The 27,809-nt window shown below is 39.1% G+C and overlaps 1 protein-coding gene across 2 annotated transcripts; it reads right to left on the reverse strand.

The window, feature by feature from the left end:
- Positions 1–1,893: 1,893 nt before the first annotated feature.
- Positions 1,894–6,155, reverse strand: FSHB (follicle stimulating hormone subunit beta). 2 transcript variants are annotated; one of them, XM_017852696.1, is made up of 3 exons: positions 6,129–6,155; positions 5,106–5,270; positions 1,894–3,602 (listed from the first exon to the last, which is right to left on the reverse strand). In XM_017852696.1, exons 2-3 carry the CDS (start codon positions 5,262–5,264, stop codon positions 3,372–3,374), a joined length of 390 nt encoding a protein of 129 aa, XP_017708185.1. In that variant the 5' UTR covers positions 5,265–5,270; positions 6,129–6,155; the 3' UTR covers positions 1,894–3,371. The 2 variants fall into 2 exon arrangements, with proteins under 2 accessions (XP_017708185.1, XP_017708175.1); XM_017852686.1 differs by having other exon boundaries at positions 6,099–6,155.
- Positions 6,156–27,809: the final 21,654 nt, after the last annotated feature.

The raw sequence follows: 27,809 nt of genomic DNA on the forward strand, positions 1-27,809 counted from the left end.
TCTCAAAAAAAAAAAAAAAAATTAAAGGAATTCCATGGCTGGGTGCAGTGGCTCATGCCTGTGGTGATTTTTTTTTTTTCTTCTTCTTCTTTTTTTGGGATAGAGTCTCACTCTGTCTCCCAGGCTGGAGTACAATGGCATGATCTCGGCTCACTGCAACCTCTGCCTCCCGGGTTCAAGTGATTCTCCTGCCTCAACCTCCTGAGTAGCTGGGATTACAGACATGTGCCACCACGTCCAGTTAATTTTTGTATTTTTAGTAGAGACGGAGTTTCACCATATTGGTCAGGCTGGTCTTGAACTCCTGACCTGGTGATCTGCCCGCCTCGGCCTCCCAAAGTGCTGGGAATATAGGCATAAGCCACCATACCCAGCCTAGACATACAATTGTTAAAGTCGTGTGAGGACTGCCCAGAGCCAGGAGATGTCCACTTTAGTTCTGAGAAGGGATTATCGGACTTCAACTAAAATGGCAGCCCATGGAGATGGACCTTTTCTTGGCCTTGACCTGGAGGGTTCACAGGTTTTCGTTCTTGCTGCTTTAGAAAGGAGTGTACTCCTATTTGGCATGGGAGTGCCATAAGAAGAAACTTCTGCTTTTTTACTAGCATTTTGACCTTGGCCTTTTGAACTAAGTGGTAAAGGGACCTCTCTCCAGCAGGATTATCGCTCTGTTGGCCCCCTAAGTGCTTTACCTGCATTATATTTTTAAATCTGCACAGCAACTAGGTGAGATAGTTACCATTTTTACTCTATTTTAAAAGTGAGAAAAGTGAGACCCAAAGAGGTTAACTAGTTTGCTCAGACCAGAAAGAGTATGAGCTGGGTTGTCCTTAACTTAAATCTGACTTTACCATTTCACTGCATTGTCTCTCTTAAGGGATAATCATCAACTAATATTTATTGAGGAATTACTATGTGCCAAGTACTGTTCTAAGCCCCTTATATCTATTATTTCATTAATCATGAACACAAACCTCTAAAGCAGGAAATATTATTATCCCCATTTTACAGTTGAGGAAACTGAAGTCCAGAGAATTTAAGTAACTTGTTCGAAATGACACATCTGCTTAAGATGATTGAGACAACATAAATCTGAAGCCATTGCCCTCTACTCTCTATAATGTGACGGTTTATTATTTTGGTCTGCAAAACTACAGGAAGAAGGAAAAGGCTATAATTTAAAGCATCTTATTCAGCATTGTTAATATAGCCCTAATTTCAATGCATTGCTATAAGCCACACCCAATACCAGATTAGAATGGACAGAGATGATTATTATAATAATATCTGTGGTTTTGCTTCAATCCTTACCAAAATGACTTCTTCTTATGGTGGAGTAGTCAAAGGAGAGCTGGGTTAAGAGCAAGGAGGCTAGGATTCTAATCCTGGCTCTGCCACGAACAGTCTTTGTGATTGCTGTGGTCTGAATGTTTATGTTCCTCCAAGATTCATGTTGAACCCTGATCCTTATTGTGGTGGTATTAAGAAATGGAGCATTAGGAGGTGATTAGATCATGAAAATGGAGCTCTTATATATGAGATTAGTGCTCTTATAAAAGAGGCTTGAGGGAGTTTTCTGCTGTTTCCAACACATGAGGATGCAGCAAAAAGGCACCAGTGTTGAAGTAGGGAGCAGGCCCTCCCTCACCAGACAACAAATCTGCTGGCACCTTGATCTTGGACTTCCCAGCCTAGAGATTGTGAACAATAAATTTCTGTTGTTTATTAATTACCCAGTCTAAGGTATTCTGTCATAGCAGCCCAAAAGGACTAAGACAGTGATGATCTTGGGTGGGTCACTTAATATCACTGGGCTTTAATTTTCCTATCTCAGAAATTCAAGAAGTAAACTAGAGAAACTCTAGTGTCCCCACCCACTCTACGATTCTCTCTATGCTTTTCTTCTCCCCCATTACATCAGAAAAAGTCTTCAAAAAATGACAGGAAATTTAAGTGACAAAACACTTCAGAAATCCAACAAAATTATTTTTAATATTTCCAAAGATAAGGAAAAGTAATATTTGTAGAAACACTGGGAATTATATTTTAATATTTCATTCCAGTAATATTATAAAATACACAATATCTAAGTCATCTGTTTGTACATAAAACAATCCAAACCTGTGACCCTGGTGGCTAGCATCTTTATTAAAAAAAAAGATTTAAATAAATTAAACAATATGAGTGTGAAACCAAGTACATAACTAAGACAGTTAACATGTTTTAAAGAAATCAACTCATGAAATAGTTTTAATATATAACCTGTTGAAAGAAAGCACAGATTTGGGAGAACACGGACGGATAAAATAGAAGATTAATGTAGACTATACGCGATCCTAGAAAACAGCAGTTTCCCCCGTCCCCCAAGGCTAATTCTTTCTAAAGGAGCTATTTGTTTACACAAATATATTTGTAGACAAGTTAAATATATTTATTAAATTGCCGAAACTGCTTTCAAACCTACTTTCAAATCCTTTGTCATTCCAAAGAAGTGGATCCTAGGGAGGGCAGGGTGAGATAGTTTGGTTTTCTTCCTTTATCTCACAAAGGAGTTTTGCAGGAGGCTAGTAACATGTGATCAATTTGTTTAAGTAATGAATAGAGGCAGGCTAATTTCCACAGCCCCAGATTAAAATTTATTTCCTTTGCCCTTAACTAACAGGCTTGGTAGTAAGAGCTTGAAAATGCTGAGCTCTGTTACTCCCCATCTGTACCGAACAATTCAGAGAGATACATCATGTCTCAATACTCCATGTGCTGGAGGAGAGGCGAGGTGGAACTGATGCCACTATTTTCATGGGACTGGTGTGGCTGGGGGCAGCCTCATCAGCTTACCTCAAACATCCTCTTCCAGCATTTTCCTACCCTTGACCTTTCTGATCTAAAGAAGCCATTTTGTGTTTCTCACTAAGTTCCAGGCAGAGTGCTAGGCATTGAGGCTACGATGCTGAAGATGCTGACCTTGCTCTAGAGGGCCCAGTCTACCAGAAGACTGCAGCAGTTAGTTCTTTCACCCACTCCCATTACCGCTTCCTCCTTCTAGGCTTACATTTCCTCCTAAGAGAAAGGCATGGCCTGAGAAGAGTTCTAAGATTTTTAAAGAAGATACCATGCACAAGTCTATGAGGTAAGACTGACTAAACCTTATGAAATCAGACCTAGGAATATAGAGGTGAATGGTGATGGAGTTCCGGCCCCCAGGACTCTAAATTCCCAGAGTTCCCTCTGCCAGTAGACCAGGGATCAGTAGAGTCTGACAATCCCCTGGTCCAGTGGTTTGTACCCTGGGCGCATTGCACACACACAGACTTTTTGAATATCTTGGTCCCTCAGGACAAGGATATGTGGCCGGAAATGTCCACTGTTCTTTATTCTTTCATTTCACTGAAGGAGCAGTAACTGGGCCCCAGGCCTCGCACGGTACAGTCAGTGCTGTCGCTGTCACACTTGCCACAGTGACACTGGGTGGCCACTGGGTATGTATACAAGGAGTCTGCATGGTGAGCACAGCCGGGCACTCTCACTGTCTCATATACCACTTCCTTGAAGGTACATGTTTTCTGGATGTTGGGCCTGGCTGGGTCCTTATACACCAGATCCTGAGGAGTTTAAGAAGAGAGGTTACAGTATTGTGGAAGTTCCTATTTAGCTTAGTCAAAATGAGACAGAAATTGAATACTGCTTGCTCTAACATTTATCCATTAAAACATGACCTCATAAATGACCTATATGCTCTCTACATTTCCAAATTGTTCTCGAAATCTTACAGAAAATACAAGTAATTCCTTTTCTTACTTCCTATGGCAATATCAAAATATTAATTATTTTCAAACTATAAAGGAACTTTGAATTTTAACATAGAAAATGATGAAAAGTGACAGAATTTTAAGTTGACTTCTCATATTTAATTGAAAGCTATGTTAATGACAAACCATAAACAAAGACATCCAGTGTCTCAGAAAAAATATTTTAAAACACACTGTCCTGATGTATTTATAAAAGGTCAAAAATATATAATTTTAAATGTTAGTGATTAATTTAACATGTTTGCTAAGGCTCACATAAGATTTTAAATATTCCAATTTGTTGTGGACATTTTTCTCCCTTAAAAGCTGTATACTTTGCAGGGTTCTTAGTTTCAAAGGATATGCAGTTTGCATATAAGAATTTTTAATCCAAGTAGAAATTATTTGTAGTAGCTCTTTCCAGTGTAAAAAATTATTTACACTGTGTAAACAAATTGGGGCTGCTGTTTAGTATCATCCTACCAAATGTATATCCCAAGGAAGTGCAATAAATTGTGTAATAAATAGAGTTTGATCAAACTCATTTACCATTAAATAAAGTATCATTCATTAAAAAGTTGCCATTTTCAATTTTAGTTTATAGGATGAAATTCTGCATAAATAATTAGGGGTGCTGCAGGGAAAAAAGAAAGCACTATGGAAACTATTATCTTTACTTGCATTAATGCAAGGAAACTGTGCAAACTCAGACTAGCAGCTGATGCCTCTATGTCTTGGTTTTCTCAATGCTATAACGAAGGGAGTGGGTTTGCTGATTCATTTTTGTTTTAACAGTCTGCAAGAATTGATTGTGTTCACAGTCCGTTTGTTGGCATTTGTATTTAGGAGGGCCAGGGAGACAATTTTTATAAGTGGCTGTCTGTGTTTTTATGTGACTTGGAAACATATTTTGGTACTATTTTTGTGTCAAAGATGTAGCATCAGTTAAAGAAATTGGCTTTATGAGAATATTGTAGGTCCTTTATGATTAAATATATGTATATTTCCATGTTTATCTCTCTATATGTAAAAACATAACATAGAACTACTTTTTTTTTCCTATAAATGCCAAGTTGGACTATTACCAAATTGATCAGATTAAATCTGAGGCTTTCCTAAATTTGCCCAAATCAAATCCAAGCCCAAATAGCTAACTGATGTCATGGTCATTAACCCCAATCACAACACAGACAGTCTTGGCTAAAGGACTCATGACTGTTACTTAGAATACATAAAATATTGATAAAGTGGAAACTAATGAAACCTGCCTCATACAGACCTTCAACGCCCTCACTTCCAGCAAAGCACAGTACCTACCCTGGTGTAGCAGTAGCCAGCACACCAAGTGGTGTTGATGCTTATGCAGAAACGACATTCCTCTTTCTCTATTGCAATGGTGATGTTGGTCAGCTCACAGCTGTTGCAGCAGATTGCTTTCCAGCAACAGAAAAGGAAGCAAAACTGGACTGTCTTCATCCTCGTCTGGGAAGCAAACAACGAAGCCCACTAGAAACTGAGAAACCAAAGAATGATAATCATTATGTAAGCTGACCAAACCAAAAATAATTGGTCTGCTCATCCTCCTCAATCACATTTTGCTTCAACAAGTTTTTTCCCTTCCTTATGCATTTTTACTTACGTCTTTGTTTCTTGGAACAACATTTTTCCTTGTCCTTCTTCAATTTTGAGTCAGGGTGGGAATATATTATAGATCAAAACTCCAATATAATGATTTAAGCAGAGGAATATTTAAAGATTAGAATCTTATTGCTAACTGTCATAAAGTGATTACTCTGAAGCAGGTAATTGTGATGATCATATTTGTTCTTCCATTATTATTTTAAAGACTATTTTTGTCTGAAAAGAAGAGTAAAATTCTTTTCTTTTCTTGAGACAGGGTCTTGCTCTGTTGCCCAGGCTGGAGTGCAGTGGTATAATCATGAATCACTGCAGCTTCGACCTTCCAGGCTCAAGCAATCCTGTGACCTTGGCCTCCCAAAGTGCTGGGATTACAGGCATGAGCCACCATTCCTGGCCAAGAAAATTCTATACTACAAAATTATGTCTTCATTTTTAGAATCTCATAAATATTTGCTTTTGCCCACATTTGTTTAAAATAAAACTATTTCAGAAGAGGCTATTTCAGAACTGGTCTATAAAGTCAGTTACTTGCTAACAGTGATTACATTATATTAACCATATTTTACAAGCCAGGTTGATAAGCATAAATTTCCTACACAACACTAGTGAAAAGCTCTAGTTTTGTCCTCCATGTCCTGACAAATCTGTAATTTCAAAAGTAGCTGTCACCACTTGAAAACTGTAGATGCCAAGACTCACCTGTGGTTGGCCGCCTTGCCTGAGAAGAGCTGTAGACTGAGTGAAATCTCAGTTCACCTTTTATATAAAATCATGTGCAACTAACACCTTGTGGATTTGTTGGGTATTAATATGACCAATGCTAGCCTGAAGCTTGCTGTAAGTGAATCAGTGTTTAGATAGACAGGGAGATCAAGCTTTACTAAAGTAGTCTAAACGCAGTAGATTAGAAAAAATAATGTTACCAGAGATGATTTTGTACAAATTAAATTTGATACAGTAGCACACCCACTCCTTTACCTTCTCAAATTAAATGTGACTCCAGATTTTTCTTTTGTATCTTTAAATCAGGAAATTCAGAGTCCTTTCCAAGTATTGCTTTGACCCTGTTCAGGAGATGCATTAAAAATATGGTTAATAAATTGCTCCAAGAGCATACCAAAAGCTGTGAAGGAAGAAACAAACAAAGAGAAAGCATTTCATGATCTGGCTCCTGTCTAAAGTGTGAACTGTATCTCTCTTTACCTCCCACATTCTGGCCCCCTAATCACAAATCTTTATTTTTTGATATTTTAGCAAGAACTTTGTACTTTACTTGTAATTCCATAAATATGTTGCTGATTCATATATTTAGATCTTTGCATGTAATGTTCTTCCTGCCTGAAATGTCCTTGCCTCCTCCCTGCCTCCTCCAACACCACTCTGAACCCTGGCAAATTCCTCAACCTTCAACATCCAGGGGAGTTTCACTTGTCAAAGTTTAGGATGGGAGGTGAGGGAGAACCATAATCCCTACCTTCTGTGTGTAACCATTTATAGGCTCTTGTTTCTTCCAATAAACTATGATCTCCTTGGAGACTAGGATTGCTTTGTTTAATAAATATTTACTAATCAAACAGTGTGACTGGAGCAAAAGGACAACAGCAGTAATATTAGAATATGGTGTCAAAGAGATAATAGGATTCAAATAATGTAGGACCTTGTAGACCAATGTAAGGGCTCTGGTTTCTACTCTATGTGTAATGGGACCCATTGAAGAATTTTAAGTAGAGGAGTGACATGATCTGATTTAGTTCTAAAAGGATTCCTCGACTGCTGTGTTGCTAATGTAGGGGAACAAAGAAACAGGAAGACCCATATGGATGCTATCAATAACCCAAGTGAGAAATGATGTTTATTCAGACTAGTGTGGTAGCTGTGGAGGTAATGAGACTTGCCGTGACTCTGGATGCATTTTGAAAGTAGAGCTAACAAAATTTTCTGACGGATAGATGTTGAGTGTGAGAGGAGGAAAAGAGTCAAGGATGGCTCTAAAGATTCTGGTTTGAGTGGCTGAAAGGATAAACTTGCTATCAGCTGAAAGGAGATGGCTGTAAATGTCGAAGTTTGAGGAAAGGAAATGGAGTTTAGTATGCACATGTTGAGCTTGAGTTGTTTGTACTACATCCAGGAGATAATGAAGTTTCTTTTTCCTCTTTCCAAAAGAGACTGAAGAGGGCCATTGAGGAAAGTAGGAATGGGGAGAATATGGTGTCCCAAAAGGCAAATAAAGAGAGCATCTCAGGGAGGAGCCAGTGACACCTGTGTCAGATACTGCTGACAGGTTAAGTATGATGAGGATCAAGAATTTCATAATGCATATGTGGTATAAAGTTCACTAGTGTCTGTGGCTATAAAAGTTACCTTGGAATGATAGAAAGAAAAGCCTGATTGGTGTGTGTTTAGGTGATTTGAGGACATAAGTCATAGTGAATATAGACAACTTTTTCCAAGAGCTTTTTTTTTTTTTTTACAAAGATCAACAAAGAAATGGGTATTTGGGTAATGCGGATGTTGGGTAAAGATAATTTTCTTTTGTTTTATTTTTATTTTTTATTTTTGAGATGGAGTCTTGCTCTATCACCCAGGCTGGAGTGCAGTGGCACAATCTCGACTCACTGCAACCTCTGCCTCCTGGGTTTAAGCCATTCTCTGGCCTCAGCCTCCCAAGTAGCTGAGACTACAGGCGTGCGCCACCATGCCTGGCTAATTTTTGTATTTTTAGTAGAGATGGGGTTTCACCATGTTGGCCAGGCTGGTCTCAAACTCCTAACCTCAAGTCATCCAACCCTCCTTGGCCCCCAAAATGCTGGGATTACAGGCCTGAGCCACCGTGCTTGGCTGCAGATAATTTTCTTTTAATTTTTAGCTTTAAGATGGAAGAAATAAACATGTTTGTATGGTGATGGGAATGATTGAGTAAAGTGGAAAAAGTTGATATCAGAAGGAGAGAGAAGTTCTGAAGTGTACTTGAAGAGGTAAAAGGAAATGGGTTATAGAAGAGGAGTAGAAGCATTGTCTTTAGGCAGAACCATGGAGAGCTCATCCCATATTAGGCAAGAAGGCAGAGCTTGATGCTGCAGATGCTAGCAAGTGGGCAAATGTGATGGGTGCAGACACTGGTGGGTGGGTAGGGATTGTGGGTGCAGATGCTCATGGGTGGAGAGGTGGTGAGTGAAGATGCTAGTAGGTGGGGAAATGTGGTGGGTGCAGTTGCTTGTGGATAGGGAGGAGTGATGGGTGCAGATGGTGATGACTGGAAGGTATAGTGAGTGTACATGGTGGTGGGTGTGCGGTGCGGTGGGTGTAGATGCTGGTAGGTTGGGAGGGGTGGTTGGTGTAGATAATGGTGGGTGGGGAGGGGTGGTGAGTGCAGATGCTGGTGGGTAGAGGAAGGTGGTAGGTATAGATCTGTACCTACCACACTTTGCCTGTTAACAGCAGGGGTTCAGGCACGTGGGCAACCAAAAGTTGGATTCATCTAGGATTATGATTTTATAAAACATGTTTGACAAAGACAAAACTTAGCATAGCAGTAGACATTGTAAGTACCAAATCAATATTTATGTAAATGAATATTGTGAGTATAGAAATATCTTGAAATCTGTCAGTAATTGGTAAGCAAGCATATTTCCAAGTTATAGAATGCATAATTAAATGTTATATTACATATATTAAATAAAAATACTAATGATTCTTGGAAAATTATAAATCCTTTCAGTTTTTCCAAAGGAATACTAACATTACTGTATCTATTGGTAATACCTTATATTATGAAACAAAACAAAGTCTTTCATATTACCTATGTAGAATCACAAGATTTATTTGTGTGAATGTAAATGAACTACTTTGTTTTAATGACTAATGTGTACGTAATATTAGTTCCTTAAATTCACTTTTAAAATATTAATATTAATAACTTCTTTTTCATTGAGTACCTCCTATGTCCCAGGTGAAACTGCCTTTGCAAAGGTTATGACAGTGAGATAAATCTAGCATGGCTAACTCCATCTCGCCTCTAGCCTCACAGACTGGCTGTCCTCACTCGTTCCTGGGCATAGACCAAGGACTTTAGTTTATAGTTCAGACTAGTGTGGTAGCTATGGAGGTAATGAGACATGCTCTGACTCTGGATGCATTTTGAAAGTAGAATTAACAAAATTTTCTGATGGATAGATGTTGAGTGTGAGAGGAGGAAAAGAGTCAAGGATGGCTCTTTAGTTTGGAGGCAGGAATTTAGTTTATAGTTTAACTAAAGCAAGGATAATAGTCCTATCCTAAAACTAACCCCCTCCTTGCTCAGGGGCTGAAAATGGCCTTTCTAAACAAATAAAATGCCATGACATTAGGATTGTGGGAGGGACCTGAATTCTGATAATGTATAGGCATGGTTTTTATAATCCCTTACTAGTTCATGAGTCATTTGGCCAGAGGTCACAAGATTTGTGACTTCCCCAATTGCTCCTATAGATAACATCACTATTGTAGAGCCTACAGTTGATCTTTTGAGATGTTTTTCAGGCTTTTGCATTCTGGCAACAAACTGACTCCACTTGGACACATGCTTCGTGACTCAACTGGTCATGTGGCCTGCACCCAGAAGCAAACTCAATGAAGGAGGACAGTTTTCCACAATCTTACTATTTTTTTTCCCAACCAATCAGCACCACCCACTCCCTAGTCCCCTTCCCACCAAATTATCCATAAAACCCTAGCCTCTGAGTTTTCAGGGAGATTGATTTGAATAATAACTCCAGTCCTCCCACTTGACCTACATTAATTAGATTTGTTTTTTACTGCAATTCCATGATTTCAGTGAATCAGCTTTGTCTGTGCTGTGAGCTAGAAGAACACATTGGACAATTACACAGGCATTTAACTAAACATGTTAAATATAAGTTCATATACAATATTCACAATAACACAATAACCTTTTTGTTTTAGACAAAGTCTCACTGTGTCACCCAGGCTTGAGTGCAGTGGTGTGATTTTGGCTCACTGCAACCCTCCACTTTCCAGACTCAAGCAATGCTCATGCCTCAGCCTCCCAAGTAGCTGGAATCCAGGTGTATGCCACCATACCCAGCAAAAATTTTTAATTTCTTTTTGTAGAGATGGGATTTCACCATGTTGGCCAGGCTAGTCTCAAACTCCTGGCCTCAAGTGATCCACTACCCTCTGCCTCCCAAAGTGCTGAGATTACAGGCATGAGCCACTGCACCCCAGCCTACAATAACCTTTTAAAGAAGTTACTATTCTTCTTCATTGAAAGATGAGATAAACTGAGGATAAATGCAACCTGTAAGTAGCAAAGCTGGGGTTCATATTCAGGTCGGTTTGACTCCAAAGCCAGGGGCTATACATTGAGCCATGGTGACCTCAGTGGTCTACAGTTCTCATCAATCCCATTAATTGGAGAGACCCCAAGACAGAAATCATCCAAAGTATGGGCCAATATTCTAAATGCTCATATTTATATTTCCACCTGAAGTTAGGTCAGAGAGTCCCACAAACAGCCCTGAACTTGGCCTGTCAAGAGGACTCCAGATCTTTCTCTCAACTGTAAGCCTCTTATGGCTAGCTCATCTCATTAGTGTATTTGCTCGTTAATGCCATTACTCTCATTGAGATTTTGAAATACTTTATTGATAAAATTTAGAGTTCTTTTTTATTCACCTTTGAATTCCCTGAAAGAAACAGAATTTCTATTACATAATAGTTACTGAAATACTTTTGTTGAACCAAATGAAAAAAAAAATCACTCATCGTTTCTTTCTATGTTGTGTTGGTCCATAGCCTGCTTGCTGTCAAATACATTCCTTGTTTTTACTTGGTTATTTGCTCTGTTTTGTGGGAGAAAGGACTTTGGCAAGCTGCTTTTCCCACTCTGCTGCATTAGCAGGCTTTTGCCATTGTGAGTGGAGGTTGGAAAGTGAGTGCAAGGAAGAAGTTGGAGTATTTCTCTCCACCTTTTACATTCTGCTTCCCTTCCTGATAGTGACTGCATGATCTCCCTGGCTCCAGGTCCCATCGGACAGCTCCTCCCTTGGTGGTCCCAGCTTTTGTGAGGAAACCCCAGCTGTGGTTTGAGCTTCTGCTAGGTGGTCTCACCTTCTGGCTTGGGAACCCCACCTATGTCCCTCCAATTCTGCAGATAAATGGAGCTTCTCACTATTACTTACCTCTGATTGCCTCATATCCCCTGTCTGGCTTTTCAGCAATATAATACTTGAGCAGCCAAATCTCTGGATTAATGAATTCCCTGAATTTCCCCTATTTTGCATATCAGGTGTGATTTCTGTTTTTCTGACTAGAAACTGGCAGATACACCTTCTTTATTTCTAGAAAATATTCTCTCTAGAAATAAAACTCTCTTGGGCTTTTTTCTTCTTTCCATATGAAAGTAACTCTTGGGCTTTAATACAGTGATATATAACTAAATATTTAACAAATGAATGAACATTATTTAGGGAAGTCCTATGTCAAATTCACCTTTATTGGCTTAAAGCACCTCCCACCACCTCAAAATCACATGTATTCTTTTTGCTTCTTCTTTGAAGGAAATAAGTTTCTAATCCCTCTGCCTGATACATATTTCTCCTCTTCTTTTCACCTAAGCTACTCCTACAAGTACTTCAAAATTCCATTTAGAGATAACTTCTAGGAGACATTCACTTACCCTGCCTTACTCAGCCTCCAATGCCCCACTCTCAGTTCAGCACTTTCTGTTTTATGCTTCCTTAGTTCCCAGTTCCCACCTCAGTGGTAACACTCATCGCATTCTACTTTAAATGCACAGCTGACTTCTTTTGTGAATTCTGGTAAACCAATGTCTTAAATTGCTGGAAGATTTTGCTATACAACAATGGTAGTATAGCATTTCACTGTCCAATATGGTAGCCACCAACCACAGATGGCTATTAGCACTTGAAATTCAGTTAGTCCAAATTAAGATATGGTGTAAGTGTAAAATACACACTGGGTTTCAAAGACAAAATAAAGCATATAATATATCCCATTAATAATTTTTATCTTGATTATATTTGAAATGACAATATTTTGGATATATTAGGCTTAAAAATTGTTATTAAGATCTCACCTATTCCTTTTTATTTTGGCCTTTAAAATGTGGCTACCACAAGATTTTAAATCATGTAAGTGTTTCACATTATGTTTCTATTGGACAGCATTGATGCAGAACTTGCCAGCTAATAAGTAAATTTGCAGCGGTCAGAAGATGTGCTTACTGGTCTAATGTCTGGCACATGTGCATTACACATTGCCAGATTAGGTGAACTAATACAACCATAAAAAATAATAAAAGAAGAAGCCCACTGGTTGCCAATATTTATTAATATGAAGACACAGTAATGTACTGTATATTTTTCAGTGAGATTCAATCTTCATATTAGCAGGTAAACTTCTTATTGTCACCCATTGAGGCAGTCAGATGGAACTCTATTTCATCAGATGAGACACTAGAAAAACAAAACAAAATCAGCTGTCCATCTGTACTGTATTTTCTTTCCTTAGAGCAAGATGGAGGAAATGGCATAGAGTGCTCCTGATAGGAGCTCTTTTAAAAGCAGGTAATGGCACTCAGAATATTCCATGATGATGATCTAGTAAGAAGTCAGTACATTTGGTATCAGTCAACTGATAATGCATGAAGCTAAAAATATTTCCTAGGCTTGATAGCATTTGGAACCTGCATAGAATAGGCATTCAATAAATACTTACGAATTTGATTGTGTTTTGATGCTGGTTGGCAAGTTACTAGCATAAAGCGCTGAGAATGATGTGTACATCCAAGTGATTAACAATATACTAATGCTTCATGTGGGCTATGCTGAAAGGATAGTAATCTACTGATGGGCCAGCAGTTATCCACAGTACAAAATGCAGATGCCAGTTGATTTTATATCTTTGTGTTTTAGGAAAGAGCATAATATATAATGCACACACACACAGACATACACACACACACATATAAAGTACTGAAGTAACAGTTCATGGTGTGTTCACATCTTAAGTTTGTGCATATCCTTTGAGGAAAGTGTTATTGTCCTCATGCTACATAGTATAAACATTGATTGAGCACTTACTCTGTACCAATTACTGTGCTCAATGTTTATATGCATTGTACCACTGAATGCTCTCACCAGCCGTCTGATGTACATATTATCATTATCTGTACATTACAAATAAAGAAATGAGGCTCAGGAAAGTACATTAAAGTGAACAATGTCATAGTAAGTAGCAAAGCATCAATTCCAGACTGTGCAAGGAGACTTCAGCATCCCTCATATTACTTCAGACACATAAACTTTGCTAGACAGATTGACTCAGTGGATGAGAAGCACCCAGGGACTGAAGGGTACAATTACTATTCAATATCAACATGGTGTGTTTTTAAAAATTTTGTATAAATTCTATTTGATTCCTTCACCAAGAAAAGCAGGACCAACTGGGGAGACTTGAGAAACAGAATCTTAGGAAGAAAATGGAAGAAAAAGATAAGCAAACTGTACAATGAATAATTAATCCAAGTAGGTGCATTAGAAAGTTAGAAACTAAAGAATGAGTTGTCTTTTATTTAAGATATAAATGCCAAGCTTAATGCTAAGCACTTTGTATGTGTCATTTAAATTTATTTAATCCTCACAACCCTAAAAAAGTTCTATAATCATCTCCGTTTTAGAGATAAGGAAACTGTGACACAGACAGTTCAAGTATCTTTACCAAGGCCACATGGCTGGTAAACGGGGTAGCTGAAATTCAAACTCAAGGTGTCTGGTTCTAGTGTCTGCACTTTTACCACTATGCCTTTCTACCACCCACTCGTATGAGAATAAAATCCAGCCCATTTTAGAATAAATATATGTGCCTCTCCATGCACTTGACAGTGAAGTTTTACTCCTCTGTGTGCATATGTACACACACATCTGTGTGTAGAGGGAATTGTGCTAAAAGACCAAGATCTGTTTTTCCACCTACCAAAGAAAGTTCCTCATAATAAAACCTGCCATTGTCAGATGCATGAGGAAAAAGTAGGGCGGGAAGTATTTCTTAGATAATTTAACCATCACTAGAGTGTAGACAAATCACCCCAAATATTCCATATACTAGCCTGCGTTATCTAGCTTCCTTGTATTTAGATTGGGGTCATGTGACTAGTTCCAGCCAATGTACTATGCACAGAAGTGAATTGTATTATACATAGACTGAGGTGGTAAAAATCTCTTTTGTGAGTACTGTAGGGACTTTATTTTCCAGGTGCTACAGCTAAAAGTTGATAGAGATTCTGGCAGCATGTGTCCTTGAGTGACTGTGTGAAGCATAATCTCCTCTGACTCATGTTAGATATTTAGTATGGAAAAGAAATTAACCTTTATTGTGTTCAGTCCTTGAGAATTTCAGGTTCTTTTGTTAGTGCACTATAATCTAGTATATTCCAACTAATAGGTATCTTACCTGGAGGGCATCTGAGCAGTGTGCTTGACTTTGTATGATGCCACCGCAGGGATGGAAGGTATATACAGCATATATATGTATAGCCGTGATCTTCTATAACATAATTTTCAGAATTGTCCTCTTTGCTTTTCCAAGTCCTTCAATTCATATGATGACTCTGTCCACTCTGTGCCCCACCTGATCCTCCAGCAGAGCAGGAATAAAACTGTAGCATCTATGTAAGTTACCTCCAACAAGACTCCTTTTGCCTAGATTTGTTCCCTCCCTTAAAGCAGTCTAGAATTACTAGGTGCTTTCCATCTTTCCATTGCTTTTAAACAAATGGTGACAGAAGCAACAATGACAGCAAAATTTAGTACTTCAGAAAATTATTTTAAAAAACTACCAGCTGATTTTATAGCTGCTCTGCTTGTCCTAAATGGCCAACAGTAGCTTCCTTTGCAAACAAGATTGCTAGAATCTGAAATTTTGCCCAAGGAAAATAATTTATGTTATAAAAATCAAATCCTGTATACAATAATAACAATCAAATATAGGAAGCAGGTTGAGACAACAGGTTGATGCTATGAGTCTTCATAAATATTGGTGATTTTTATGAAATTATTTTCTCTCTCTGATAGACCAATGGCCCTCACCGAATCACCTAATGTTAGACCAATTCCTTTGCTGGTCCCTTGCTCTCTTGACATTTATCTGCCATATTCATTAAGGAACCCCAAAAGAGAATGGAGATAATTTTGAATGAGAGAATAGATTTTTAAAAGAGAGATAAATATTTTACTCCTTTTAATTCTACTTTGTTTCTAGAATTATTTATATCACATTTCAAAATTGTTTTCACCTTTTAATCTCAGTTTACTCCCAAATATTCCTCAGAGTAATCTTTTAAGGTGGCAGGGTAAACATTACTATAACAATGAGCCAGAAGGTTAAAACCCTGAGTGACTTGCCTATGGTCATACTGAATGGCAGACTTTGTAGAAAAGCATGTAATTTAAAGCATTCTATTTTAGGTGGCTCCAGAGTCTATTTTGGCACAGAAAAGGTAGTGATGTTAGGAGCACAATATGGCAGAGACTACCAATTGTCCCTTGATAGTCAATCTCCCTCTATTCTGCCATAGAAATAGAATTTTAGGCAGGCATATGGCTGCCCAGAAAAAGAGTCAATGTTCTACCTTCCACCTTCCTTGCAGCCAGGAATGGCCTTACGTTGAGCAACAAGATGTAAGTAGAATGCTGTGTGGCAGCTTTCAGGAACTGTAGGAGATAGGTAGCAAGCAACTTTTATTCCTTCTTTTTCATCCCTTCTCCATACTGCCACTTGTAATGTGGATATGTCATCTTGAGCTAAGATACTGAGTGGGCGGGGTAGTGACCTAAAAGGCACCTGAGTTGCCAAGGACTTTTCAGAACTACCAATCCATCCTTAAACTGTGTAACTTTAGAATTTCACATAAGACAGAAAACCATCCTTATTCTATTTAGGTCGCTAACATTTTGGGTCTCCGTTACTTTTAGTTGAATGAATCTAACTCAAAAATGAAGCTGAAAACCATCATTCTCAGCAAACTAACACAGGAACAGAAAACCAAACACCCCATGTTCTCACTCATAAGAGGGAGTTGAACAATGAGAACACATGGACACAGGGAGGGGAACATCACCCACTGGGGCCTCTCGGGGGATTTGGGGGCTAGGGGAAGGATAGCATTAGAAGAAATACCTAATGCGGATGACGGGTTGATGGGTGCAGCAAACCACCGTGGCACGTGTATACCTATGTAACAAACCTCGATGTTCTGCACATGTATCCCAGAACTTAAACTATAAGAATAATTTTAAAAAGAGTATTTTGACTGGGTGTGGCAGCTTACACTTGTGATCCAAGCACTTTAGGAGGCTGAAGCTGGAAGATCGCTTGAGAACAGGAGTTCAAGATTAGCTTGGGCAACATAGCAAAACCCTGTCTTTACAAAAATAAAAATAATCAAACAAAATAATGTAGTCAAAGTCATCATCTCAGGGTAGAGATCCCATTCTTAGGTCAAATATGTTTGATAACTATCCTTGATAGAGTCTATGGAGGGCAGAGGATGCCTATGGTCCCTTGAGATTAGCCTGAGCATGAATCCTGGCCCTGTGATCTTAGAAATATCAAAACTGAGGAAATTGACATTTTTAGACTGCAGCTTTTGTCTTCTAAAATCTGGATATTTTCATGCATCTTTGGTGCAGAACTTTTTAGGTGAACATACATGTGACATGAGGGATTTTCTGTCTCCATTTCCTTCCTTCTTCCTTCCAGTGCTGGTAGAAAAACAGTGTTTTAGCATAGTACGTTGATGCGTACTGCTGTAAGTAAGAAGAGAATATTTGGATTGTAGATGCCCAGCTATGAAGAATGCCTGCATCTATGGAGGAACTAGGAAGAAATGTATCTATGACTTTGATCTGAGAGAAGGGAAACAGCAAGCCAGGAGCAGAAGGGTAGGAAAGTGTAGCTGGGGGAGGTAAGAGAGAGGATTCCCAAGTGCTGACTCAATATGGGTCTAAAGTGATCAGGAAAAATGAAGAAAGAATTTAAATGACTTTTTATGTGTGTTGTTGAGAGATTAACAAGATACTTGCTTCCAATACTGTTTTGTATTCATCTGCCCTTATGTCTGCTCAGTGCTATGCGTCTAGGAAAGGGGTTACATAGAGTAGAGCCTTTTTTATGAAATGGATATGTTTGTGGCAGTGTGACTGGGGGACCACTTAGAAGGAAAATAGGCTGTTGGTAAAGTGAGAACTTAAAACAATATTTTTTTAATGACTAGACTTAGATGATTCTGATGAGGAAGAACTGTTCCTTATAGTTGGAGAAAGATGTGTGTGCTCTTGCTTGAGGTCTTGCTCAAGGCAGATGAAAGAACTGTTTTCTTTGGGGCTCAGTGACAAAGTAGGGCACAGCATTAGAGGGAGAGGAACATTCTTCTATTTCATCAGGGAAGCCAGCATCCCTCTCTTTCCCATTCATGTAGTTCAACACCAGCATTCTTGGCAAGAACTTTGGCATTCATGCAACTGGCATCATCTGCAGTGGGGACTGCTCTCAGTAGTTCCCAGGTCCTAGGGAATGAGAGCTAGAGCAAGGGTAGGAAACATGGCAGACATTCGGGGGAGAATGAAATTGGGCAACTGGCTGATGGGCACGTGAGTCACCCTTTTGTAGACCTCCTACACTTTGAGGACACTTTGGAGAAGGGAACAGTAGGATTCTCACTGAGATGGTGGGAAAAGGAGGGGCTAAGGGCCATCAAAATCTGGGCATAGGGTGAGTCACAGGACTCATAGAAAGAGGACTCATCAAAATATCAGACTTAAGGATTTTTATACAAAAGGAGGCTGTGCAAAGGCCTAGAGAAAAGTGAGAGCACAGGACCTTCTCAGAACTCAGAGTGCAAGAAGTTCTAAAAGGGCATGCGGTTGACAACTGCACAGCAGAGACCATGACTTGATGTAGCGACTAGTAAGAATGCCAGTTAGCCAACTTAATGACTTAACTCTAGCTCCTTTTAGGGATCAATTCTGGGGAGACTCTAAGAGGGTTTTCATTTTTAAAAACAAAAAGAACCAGGCTCCAATCAATACAGAATCTTATTCAGATTTTAAAATATGAAGTGAATGGAATACTACAAAGTCATATAAAAGAACAAAATTATGTCCTTTGCAGCAACATGGATGCAGCTGGAGACCATTATCCTAAGTAAATTAGCACAGGAACAGAAAACCTAATTCCTCCTGTTCTCACTTATAAGTGGGAGCTAAGCATTGAGTATATACTAACATAAAGACCCTGAGTATTGTTAGATAAAGGAGAGTGGGATGAGGGCCAAGGGCTAAAAGACTTCCTATTGGGTCCTATGCTTACTACCTGGGTGATGGGATCAATTGTATCCCAAACCTCAGCATCACATGATGTGCCCATGTAATGAAACTACACATGTACACCTGAACTTAAAAGTTGAAGTTTCTTAAAAAATGAAGGCAAGGATGGGCACAGTGGCTCATGCCTGTAATCCCAGCACTTTGGGAGGCCAAGGCGGGCAGATCATGAGGTCAGGAGATCAAGACCATCCTGGCCAAGATAGTGAAACTCCATCTCTACTAAAAATACAAAAATTAGCTGGGTGTGGTGGCTTACGCCTCTAGTCCCAGTTACTCGGGAGGCTGAGGCAGGAGAATCACTTGAACCTGGGAGGCAGAGGTTGCAGTGAGCTGAGATGGTGCGCCACTGCACTCCAGCCTGGCAACAGAGCGAGACTCTTGTCTAAAAAAAAAAAAAAAAAGGCAAAATAAAGGTGTTTTCAAACAAACAGAAAAAATGAAGTGAAATTTTTATAACATAAACAAATAAAGAAAGAAAGTAAATACATCTCCCTTTTGGCACCATGATATTTTATTGAGTATCAGTCCTTTTCCATTCTCAGATTAGCAAATCTCCTCTAATATAATAATAAAAAAGCTAAGTACTTCTATCTCTGAGCAATTTCTTTTGATATGACATTTCTACAGACACTACTATTTTTAAAGGGACAATCCTGAAAGAATAATTTTTTTTAAAGAGTGCTTTTGTGTGAGTTGGTACATTTAAGGATTAAAAAAAATATAGGTCATAGGGCTTTTGAAGTAGGTGGAAAGAGCATATATTATAGTCTCGTGTACTATTGTGGAAGATGACAAGCAGCTTAATTTTAGTAAACTAAGTTGACCCTGAATGATAAAAGACGTAAAAAGCCATTGTGATTTTTAACTTGAGCAGATAGGTTGTGAGGTAATTAAGAGCGTTTGCAGCAGCAGCAACTACCCGGTTTTAATTCTTGCAATCCCCCTTCTGCCTCAGGATTCTTCCAGATGTACAAAACAACACCAACACAGCACAAGTAGATATCTGAAAATTCTTACTGATTATTGAGAATCTTTTCAATTCTATATATGGAGAGACTTACACTTGATAACAAATAGCTCTTTCTAGAAACATAATACTAATAGTAATCATTATCTCAAAGAGATACATATCTGTACCCTTATGTTCATAGCAGCATCATGCATAATAGGCAAGATACAAAAACCACCTAAGTGTCTATCATAGATAGGATAAATGGGTTAAAAAAAGTGTGGTCTGTTTATACGTGTTTGTATATATCCTTATATATATGTACACACACATATACACAGACCACATTTTCAAAATATAATATTATTGATGCAGGAGTTAAAAAGAAATTATTTAGGCAGATAGTGACAGTAAGAAAGTCCTCGGTAAGGTTTTCCTTTTAATGAAAAGCAGCCCCAAAATAATTTCTTTGTAACAAAGAGCAGCCTGTAAAATCAAGCCACAGACATAGATAAGGAAGCTGGAAGCTTGCAGTGGTGAATGCCAGCAGCTATGCCAATAGGAAAAGGCTACCTGGGGGCTAGGCATGTCCATCATGGAGGCTCCATCTTCCCTTTTCCTTGTCAACCACGTGCACACTGATGAGCAGACAACATGGTGCTGGCCAAGTAGAGACTCCATCTGCATAAGAAAAGATTAGGGTGTGGTGGCCAGCTTCCTGTCGCAGTATGTAACCGTCACACCTAGTCCAACCAATCTTTGGGACCTATGTAAATCAGACATCAGCACCTCACTCCTGTCTATAAAACCCTGTGCACTCTCCTGAAGTCCCATTCAGGTGCCCTTCTCTAGGAGAGAGAGTTGTTCTCCTTTCTCTTTCTTTTGCCTATTAAACCTCCACTCCTAAACCCACTTCTTGTGTGTCCGCATACTCGATTTCCTTGGCATGAGACTACAAATCTTGTGTATTTACCCCAGACAATGATGCCGCTTCATTATATTAACATAATATTTATCTCCCTCCCTCTCTCCCTCTCTCTCCCTGGCCATATGCAGATATGTATATATGTATATGGCATAGTATCCTCCAGGTTCATCCATGTTGTCACAGATGGCAGGATTTCCTTCCTTCTTTTTTAATGCTGCATAATATTTCTCTCTCTCTCTCTCGGTGGAAAGCACCCAACAGCAATATTGTAAACCAACGTTTCCCATAATGTAGTCCCTGGGCCAGCAGGATCAGCATCACCTAGGAACTTGATAAAAATGCAAATTATTGTGCCTCACCCTGGATCTACTAAATCAGAAACTCTGTCATGGAGCCCAGCAATCTGGTTTTAGAAACTCTTTAGGTAATACTGATACATACTCAATTGAGAACCACTATTGTGGGCAAAGCTCTCTTGGTTTTGAAAAACAGGAATCTACCTAATCTAGCTCAAACAAATATATCTTACTAAAAACCAGAATAATTATGAGTAGCTCAAATAGGCAATCCCTGAAATATTGGTGCCTTTACTCAGAAGTTTATTTTTTGCTTATGTCATGCATTGTTGGCTGGATGACCTCCATGTTGTACTTTTGATGTCTGGAACTCTTGGACTCTAAGGTTACTGTAAAAGAGGAAAAGACAGCTGGAGGATTAGATTTTCCACAGTGTTTTAAAGTGCCAGGTCTGGCACATGAAAAAACGTTCAACATCACTAATCATTAGAGAAATGCAAATCAAAACCACAATGGGATACATTCTCACATCAGCCAGAATGGCTATTACTAAAAAGTAAAAAACTAACAGATGCTGGTGAGGTTGCAGAGAAAAGGAAACACTTATACACTGCTGGTGGGAATGTAAATTAGTTCAGCCATTTGGGAAAACAGTTTGGTGATTTCTCAAATCAAACAGAACTACTATTTGACACAGCAATCCCATTACTGGGTATATACTCAAAGGAATATAAATCCTTCTGCCATAAAGACACCAGCACACTTATGTTCATCACAGCACTATTCACAATAGCAAAGACATGGAATCAACCTAGATGCCCATCAACAGTAGACTGGATAAAGAAAATGTCACACACACACACACACACGCACACACACGCACACCATGGAATACTATGCAGCCATATAAAAGAATGAAATTATGTCCTTTGCAGCAACATGGATGCAGCTAGAGGCCATTATCATAGGTGAATTAATATAGAAACAAATAACCAAATACCGTAGGTTCTCATGTATAACCGGGAGATAAACATTGAGTACACATGGACACAAAGAGAGGAGCAACAGACACTGGGGCTTACTTGAGAGTGGAGGGTGGGAGGAGGGTGAGGACTGAAAAACTACCTATCGGGTAGTGTGTTCACCACCTGGGCGATGAAATCATTTGTACACTGAACCCCCGTGACACGCAACTTACTCATGTAACAAACCTGCACGTGTATCCCCCGAACCTAAAAGAAAAGTTGGAAGAAAAAAATACATAAACAAAATTATTGTTTTGCTGCCAGCAGAGTCTGTGGTCACCTGGACTGGCACATGAGCAACAGCTAAGAGTCCTCACCTCCCTCCCAATTGATCCGGCCCCTCCCGGGGCTCCCCATTCTATTATGCATAGCCCTTTATTTCTAGATGGAATGAGGCTATAAATTCTGCAAAACTGTTGTAATTTGTTTTCTGCTAGACCAGTTAGCAAGAGTTCTCTAAATGTATTATTATCATAGGAAAACGACAACAACAAAATAAAGTACCAGGTCTGGAAATGGCCTGTATCAGTGCTTCTCAAACTTTAATGTGCATCAGAATCACCTGAGACCTTTTTAAAATCAGAATTCTGACTCAGGAGGTCTCAGGTGGAACCTGAGATTCTGCATTTCTAGCAATTGTCAAGGAGATGATGATACCACTATCCCTCAGTAGCAAGGGCTTATCTCTCTTCTGCACATATCTCATTAGGCCGAACCTTTCTATTGGTCTCAGCCTAACTGCAAAGGGGTCAAGAGACATAGTCTTCATATGTGCTCAGCAAGAGGCATTGTTTCTGCCACACAAGACTACAATAGCAACCTGCGTCCCAACTCCCAGAATCTGCCATGTTACCTTACAGGACAAAAAAGACTTTTAAGATGTGATTAAAAATCTTGAGATGGGGATACTATCGTGGATTATCTCGGTAGGTCCAATATAATCACTAGGAGATTTTCCTCGAGTATTTGGGTGGGTTCAGTGTAAAGGAGCAACATGGAAATTATAATAGGGACATAATAGAGAAGGTCATGTGACAACAAAAATAGAGGGAGATAAGCTGTGATGTTGGAAACAGAGGCTGGAGTGATGCCACAGCATCCATCATTAGGTGTAGAAGGGGGCCACAAATCAGTGAATGGCAGTGGCTTCTACAAGCTGGAAAAGGCAAGGGAATGGATCCTCCCCTAAAACTTCAGAAGGAATGCAGCTCTGCCAAGACATTGAATTTAGCACAATGAGACCTATCTTTAACTTCTGAGCTCCAGAACTGCAGGATGATGAATTTGTGATACTTTAGTCCCCAAGCTTATGATAATTTGTTACAGCAGCAGTGGAAAACTAATACAGTCACTCCCCTCCTTTTTTTCATATCTGTTCCTACTCTTCTCTCTTAGGGGGCTTTCATTGAGTTTTATCCTGTACACGACTCTATGATATTAGCTCCAAGTCTATATGCTGATATTTTAGCCCACTTTCTTCCAATTGCTGAAATTTTCATCTCTTACACAGATTTTCAGGTGAAAAAAATGTTTACATAAGTTTATGAATGAGCATCCTCTAGGGTCAGTTTGTCTTGTCCTATCAAATATAGTCAAGGATTAGGTTCACCTGGTTAATGTCCAGTTAGCAGGAGCTGATAATGGGACTAGTAATTATAAATGTATTGAATATACAAGAAAAGAAAAGAAAAAAGATTATTGTCTCATATTTATTAGTTACTATGCTAGATTCTTTGTGAGGATCAATGCTGAAGTAATGTATCCAAGGTCTCAAGATAATGGGTAGCATCAAGACGTAAACCCTAGTCTCACACCATTGTTTACACTTATCTCTGCATCTAGTTTTCAGAGAACACAGGAACAGTTTAAACACTCAGAAAATAACCAGCTCTTTTTAAAGGTATAGACAAAGAAAAAAATATTTTGAGTATGTTTGACTTCCTAAATTGCCTAATTGATATGCTATTCACTTTTTAGTCTTTCTCTTACATGACTTTCACATATCATTTTCACTATTGACTACTTTCCTTATCTTTGAAAAATAATTTTTTTCTGCTCTTTTTATTTTATTTATTTATTTATTTATTTAATTTTTTTGAGATGGAGTTTTACTCTGTCACCACGGCTAGAGTGCCGTGGCACGATCTTGGCTCACTGGAACCTCCGCCTCCCCAGTTCAAGCAATTCTCCTGCCTCAGCCTCCTGAGTAGCTGAGATTACAGGCACCTGCCATCACGCCAGCTAATTTTTATATTTCTGTAGAGATGAAGTTTCATCATTTTGACCGTGCTGGTCTCGAACTCTTGACCTCAGGTGATCTGCCTGCCTTGGCCTCCCAAAGTGCTGGGATTACAGGAGTGAGCCACTGTACCAGGCCCCTGCACTTTTTAAATCTAACATTTTGTCATGAACTTTTATCCATGTTACTGAATATTTTTATAAAACTTATTTTCTATTGTTGGATGAACTTTGGCTGATCTAACCACTTTCTTATGATTAAACAAGTTATTTTCATTTACTTTTCATGATTACAAGCAATATTGTAAACATCTTTAATACCTCATTCTTCATCTGCATTTCTGATTTTTTCTTTAGGTAACTACTAGAGGTAGAATTGCAGAAAGATACATATATATACACACACACATATATATATGTCCATATTGATATCCATATCTACATCTACTATGGAGATTATATATATTATATGTATAAATACACATACGTATATATACACATATGTACATATATATTCTTTTTTTCTCTCCATCTTGTGCTTACAGGAAAATATATATTCTTTTAAGATATTCACTATAAATTTTCAGCAGCATATAGGAGGGTATTTGTCATCTTAATTTCATCAATTTGAGTACACGTATACATGCATGTATATTTGCCAGTTTGTGAGATAAAAAATTGTAGTTTGTATTTTTTTATAACGACTAGTGAACATTTTCTCATTTGTTTATTTGCAATTCTTTGAAGAATTGTTGGTTCATCTAACTTGCTCACTTTTAAATGTGCAAAAGAATTATGTTTATTTTAATAAAGAATCTTTAAATATTAATATAGCCAAATATAAGTCATTTTCTTCATAATTTTCTTTTAATGAGTTAGTGGAAATGAGTTAAAATTCAGTTTGACTAGATTACTATGTGCTAGGTTAAGATGAGCAATACTTGGTACCTGCTTTGGGAAAGTTATAATCCATCAAGGTAGAGAAATACATGGATAACAGGCAATAATGCAATGTGATGTGGGCTATAGGATGTTCCACCTGCTATAAAATCACAGAGAAAGGAGCAACCAGTCCCTAGGGTCAGAGCAGCCTTCTCCCAAGATGTTCACAGATATTTTCTAATAGGTACATGGGAATATATGTTCAGGGGAGAGGTGAAGTGTGATCTTCAAGGACATCTTAAAACAAGAAGACTGCCAGGAAACGAAGCTGGAAGACCTTAAAAACCCAGTTTATTGGTATCAAACATGTAGCTGAGGTCATCCCTGGGTTTCTTCAGAAGGCACTTAAGAGCTAATGTCTGTAGTTTTCATTTCTTCTAGCACTTGACTATGCAAAGAGCTCCATCAAGTAAATTACAGAAGACAGACCCCACCTGTTCAGCCTGCGGTGCGCAGGTGCCCTCAAATCAGCTGCAGAGGATGAGTCACTGAACATTCCCTGGTGCTTTGTTGCCTGGAAATGGGAAAGACGACCATGGCTGTGGCATTTTGGAGGAATCCAATTAGCGGTTTAGTTGGAACTATCCCAAAGCTCACCTCCAGGCCATTTACATTCTTGACCTTTAAAGTGAGTCACAGTCTAAATTTCTAAGGTGAGGTGATGGGTGGGAAGCCCAATCTGAAGGCCCTGGCACCTCTGTTTTGACTGTGCTAGGTTGTTATCAAAGGCTTTAGAGAACAGAAATCAAGGGCAGGTGTCCTAACAGGCTTGAGAGGTAGTGAGATGTTGATGATGGTTTAGATAGGTGAGGGTGGTGATTAAGGGGGAAAAGAGCAAGGTATACCCGTGATGCAAACTCATTAAGAGGACATTAGGACCAACATATAATATATGACAGGTGTTGGTCTTAAACTTAACAAACCTGTTTCATGAACTTCAAGGATAGGGAACAGTTTGGCCTTGTTATTTCTTAAACAGTCAGCAAGCATTTACTGAACTGATAAACCAGATCCATTCTAGGCAATGCTTATGACCACGAGAGTTAGGCTTTACAAAGAAATATTCTTTAAAATGTAAACTGACATTTGGAATCAGAAATTCAGGTAGCAACATCCGAATCTGTGTTATTTCCTTTGTGTACTTAGAGTTCTGATATTTAAGACTTTAAAACTGCAATTAAGACTTTTAGTTTTTCCTAGGAGATTTACCCCACTGCAGGTGGCTGCCACCAGGTGAGAGATAGAATTAGATATTGCCATCAGCTGCTCAACCTTCTTGCTCTCTGGCAGGTGCAGCTGAACATGCAGTCGCCACAACCTGTAGCCTCACTGTGCCTACCCATAAATGATATGTGATGGACAGCAAAAATGAGCCCTATTACTAAATCACAGGTTCCTACTGCTGAGAGCACAGTTGCAAAACAGCAAGAAAAGACCTAAGTGCTTAAATGCTCTATTACCTATTTGCGATGATAACTCTATTTCCTGATAGCATTTTACTTTTATCCAAAGCCTCTTTTCTGCAGAAACTTTCCCCACGTTTGCACGGTCTGTATTTTGTTAGTTTTCCCTTCACTTGTACACCATTAATTTAGATAAAAGTCCTTATTAGAATTCGCCTAGGTATACTTTTTTTTTTTTTTTGAAATGGAGTCTTGCTCAGTCTCCCAGGCTGGAGTGCAGTGGTGCAATCTCGGCTCACTGCAACATCCGCTTCGCAGGTTCAAGTGATTCTCTTGCCTCAGCCTCCTGAGTAGCTGGAACTACAGGTGCGTGCCACCATGACTGGTTAAATTTTTGTATTTTTATTAGAGGCAGGTTTACACCCTGTTAGCCAGGATGGTCTCTATCTCCTGACCTCATGATCTGCCTGCCTCAGCCTCCCAAAGTGCTGGGATTACAGGTGTGAGCCACAAGACCCAGCTGGTATACTGTTTTTGAAGATTCTGTAAATCCATTTTGGAATAAAGTGGGGTGCAAATAATTAATGGTGCTCTCCCTATGTCAAGCTCTGGCTCTTCTAGGCATGGACTGACACTGAATGCATCTGAGAATCTCTGACTCTTAGAAGAGGTACTGGGAAGAGCACACATAAGCCAAGGCTGAGGGTGGGGCTTGGGTGATACTCTGGGATTCTGTAAATCCTCCCTCAGAAGAGCATGGTACATGCACTACAGTGTTTAGGAAGCAGGAAGGTCCTAGTGTCAGGCCCCTTCTGCCATCCTTGGGGTCTTAGAGAAAATACTGAAGAAGGAATAGAGAACAGGGCTTGTCAGAGGTGGGGGAGCTTTGGAGACAATCTATTCCAGTAGGACCAGTTTCTGCAAGTAGGCTTCTCCTTCTTGCTCAAGGCCTCTGGTTGATGTCTCAGTTAATCATGATGTCTCCACTTGCATTTGTCCATTGAATCTCAACACTTCCTCAGAACCCTTCCAGGCAAACACACCAGACAATAACCCCTGTAGCCAAGATGGAGGGAGACGCCTGCTTAGGTTTCCCTTTGGGAAAGGACTTGCTGCCTATCTGCCAAGAGTAGAGTTACTAGCAGCCTTCAGCTATTAGGTCCTTCAGGATCTGTCTCGGCTTTTGAGTTGAGGTT

Source organism: Rhinopithecus bieti, unplaced genomic scaffold (genome assembly GCF_001698545.2).
Source record: "Rhinopithecus bieti isolate Rb0 unplaced genomic scaffold, ASM169854v2 scaffold_1624, whole genome shotgun sequence".
NCBI classification, from domain to species: Eukaryota; Metazoa; Chordata; class Mammalia; order Primates; family Cercopithecidae; genus Rhinopithecus; species Rhinopithecus bieti.

What these genes read in the sequence shown, in the direction of transcription:
- FSHB (XM_017852696.1), bottom strand. Translation starts at nt 5,264, where the DNA reads ATGAAGACAGTCCAGTTTTGCTTCCTTTTCTGTTGCTGGAAAGCAATC. An exon ending in CTGGCTACTGCTACACCAGG is followed by an intron (nt 3,603 to 5,105) that starts GTAGGTACTGTG and finishes TAAACTCCTCAG; the next exon opens with GATCTGGTGTATAAGGACCC.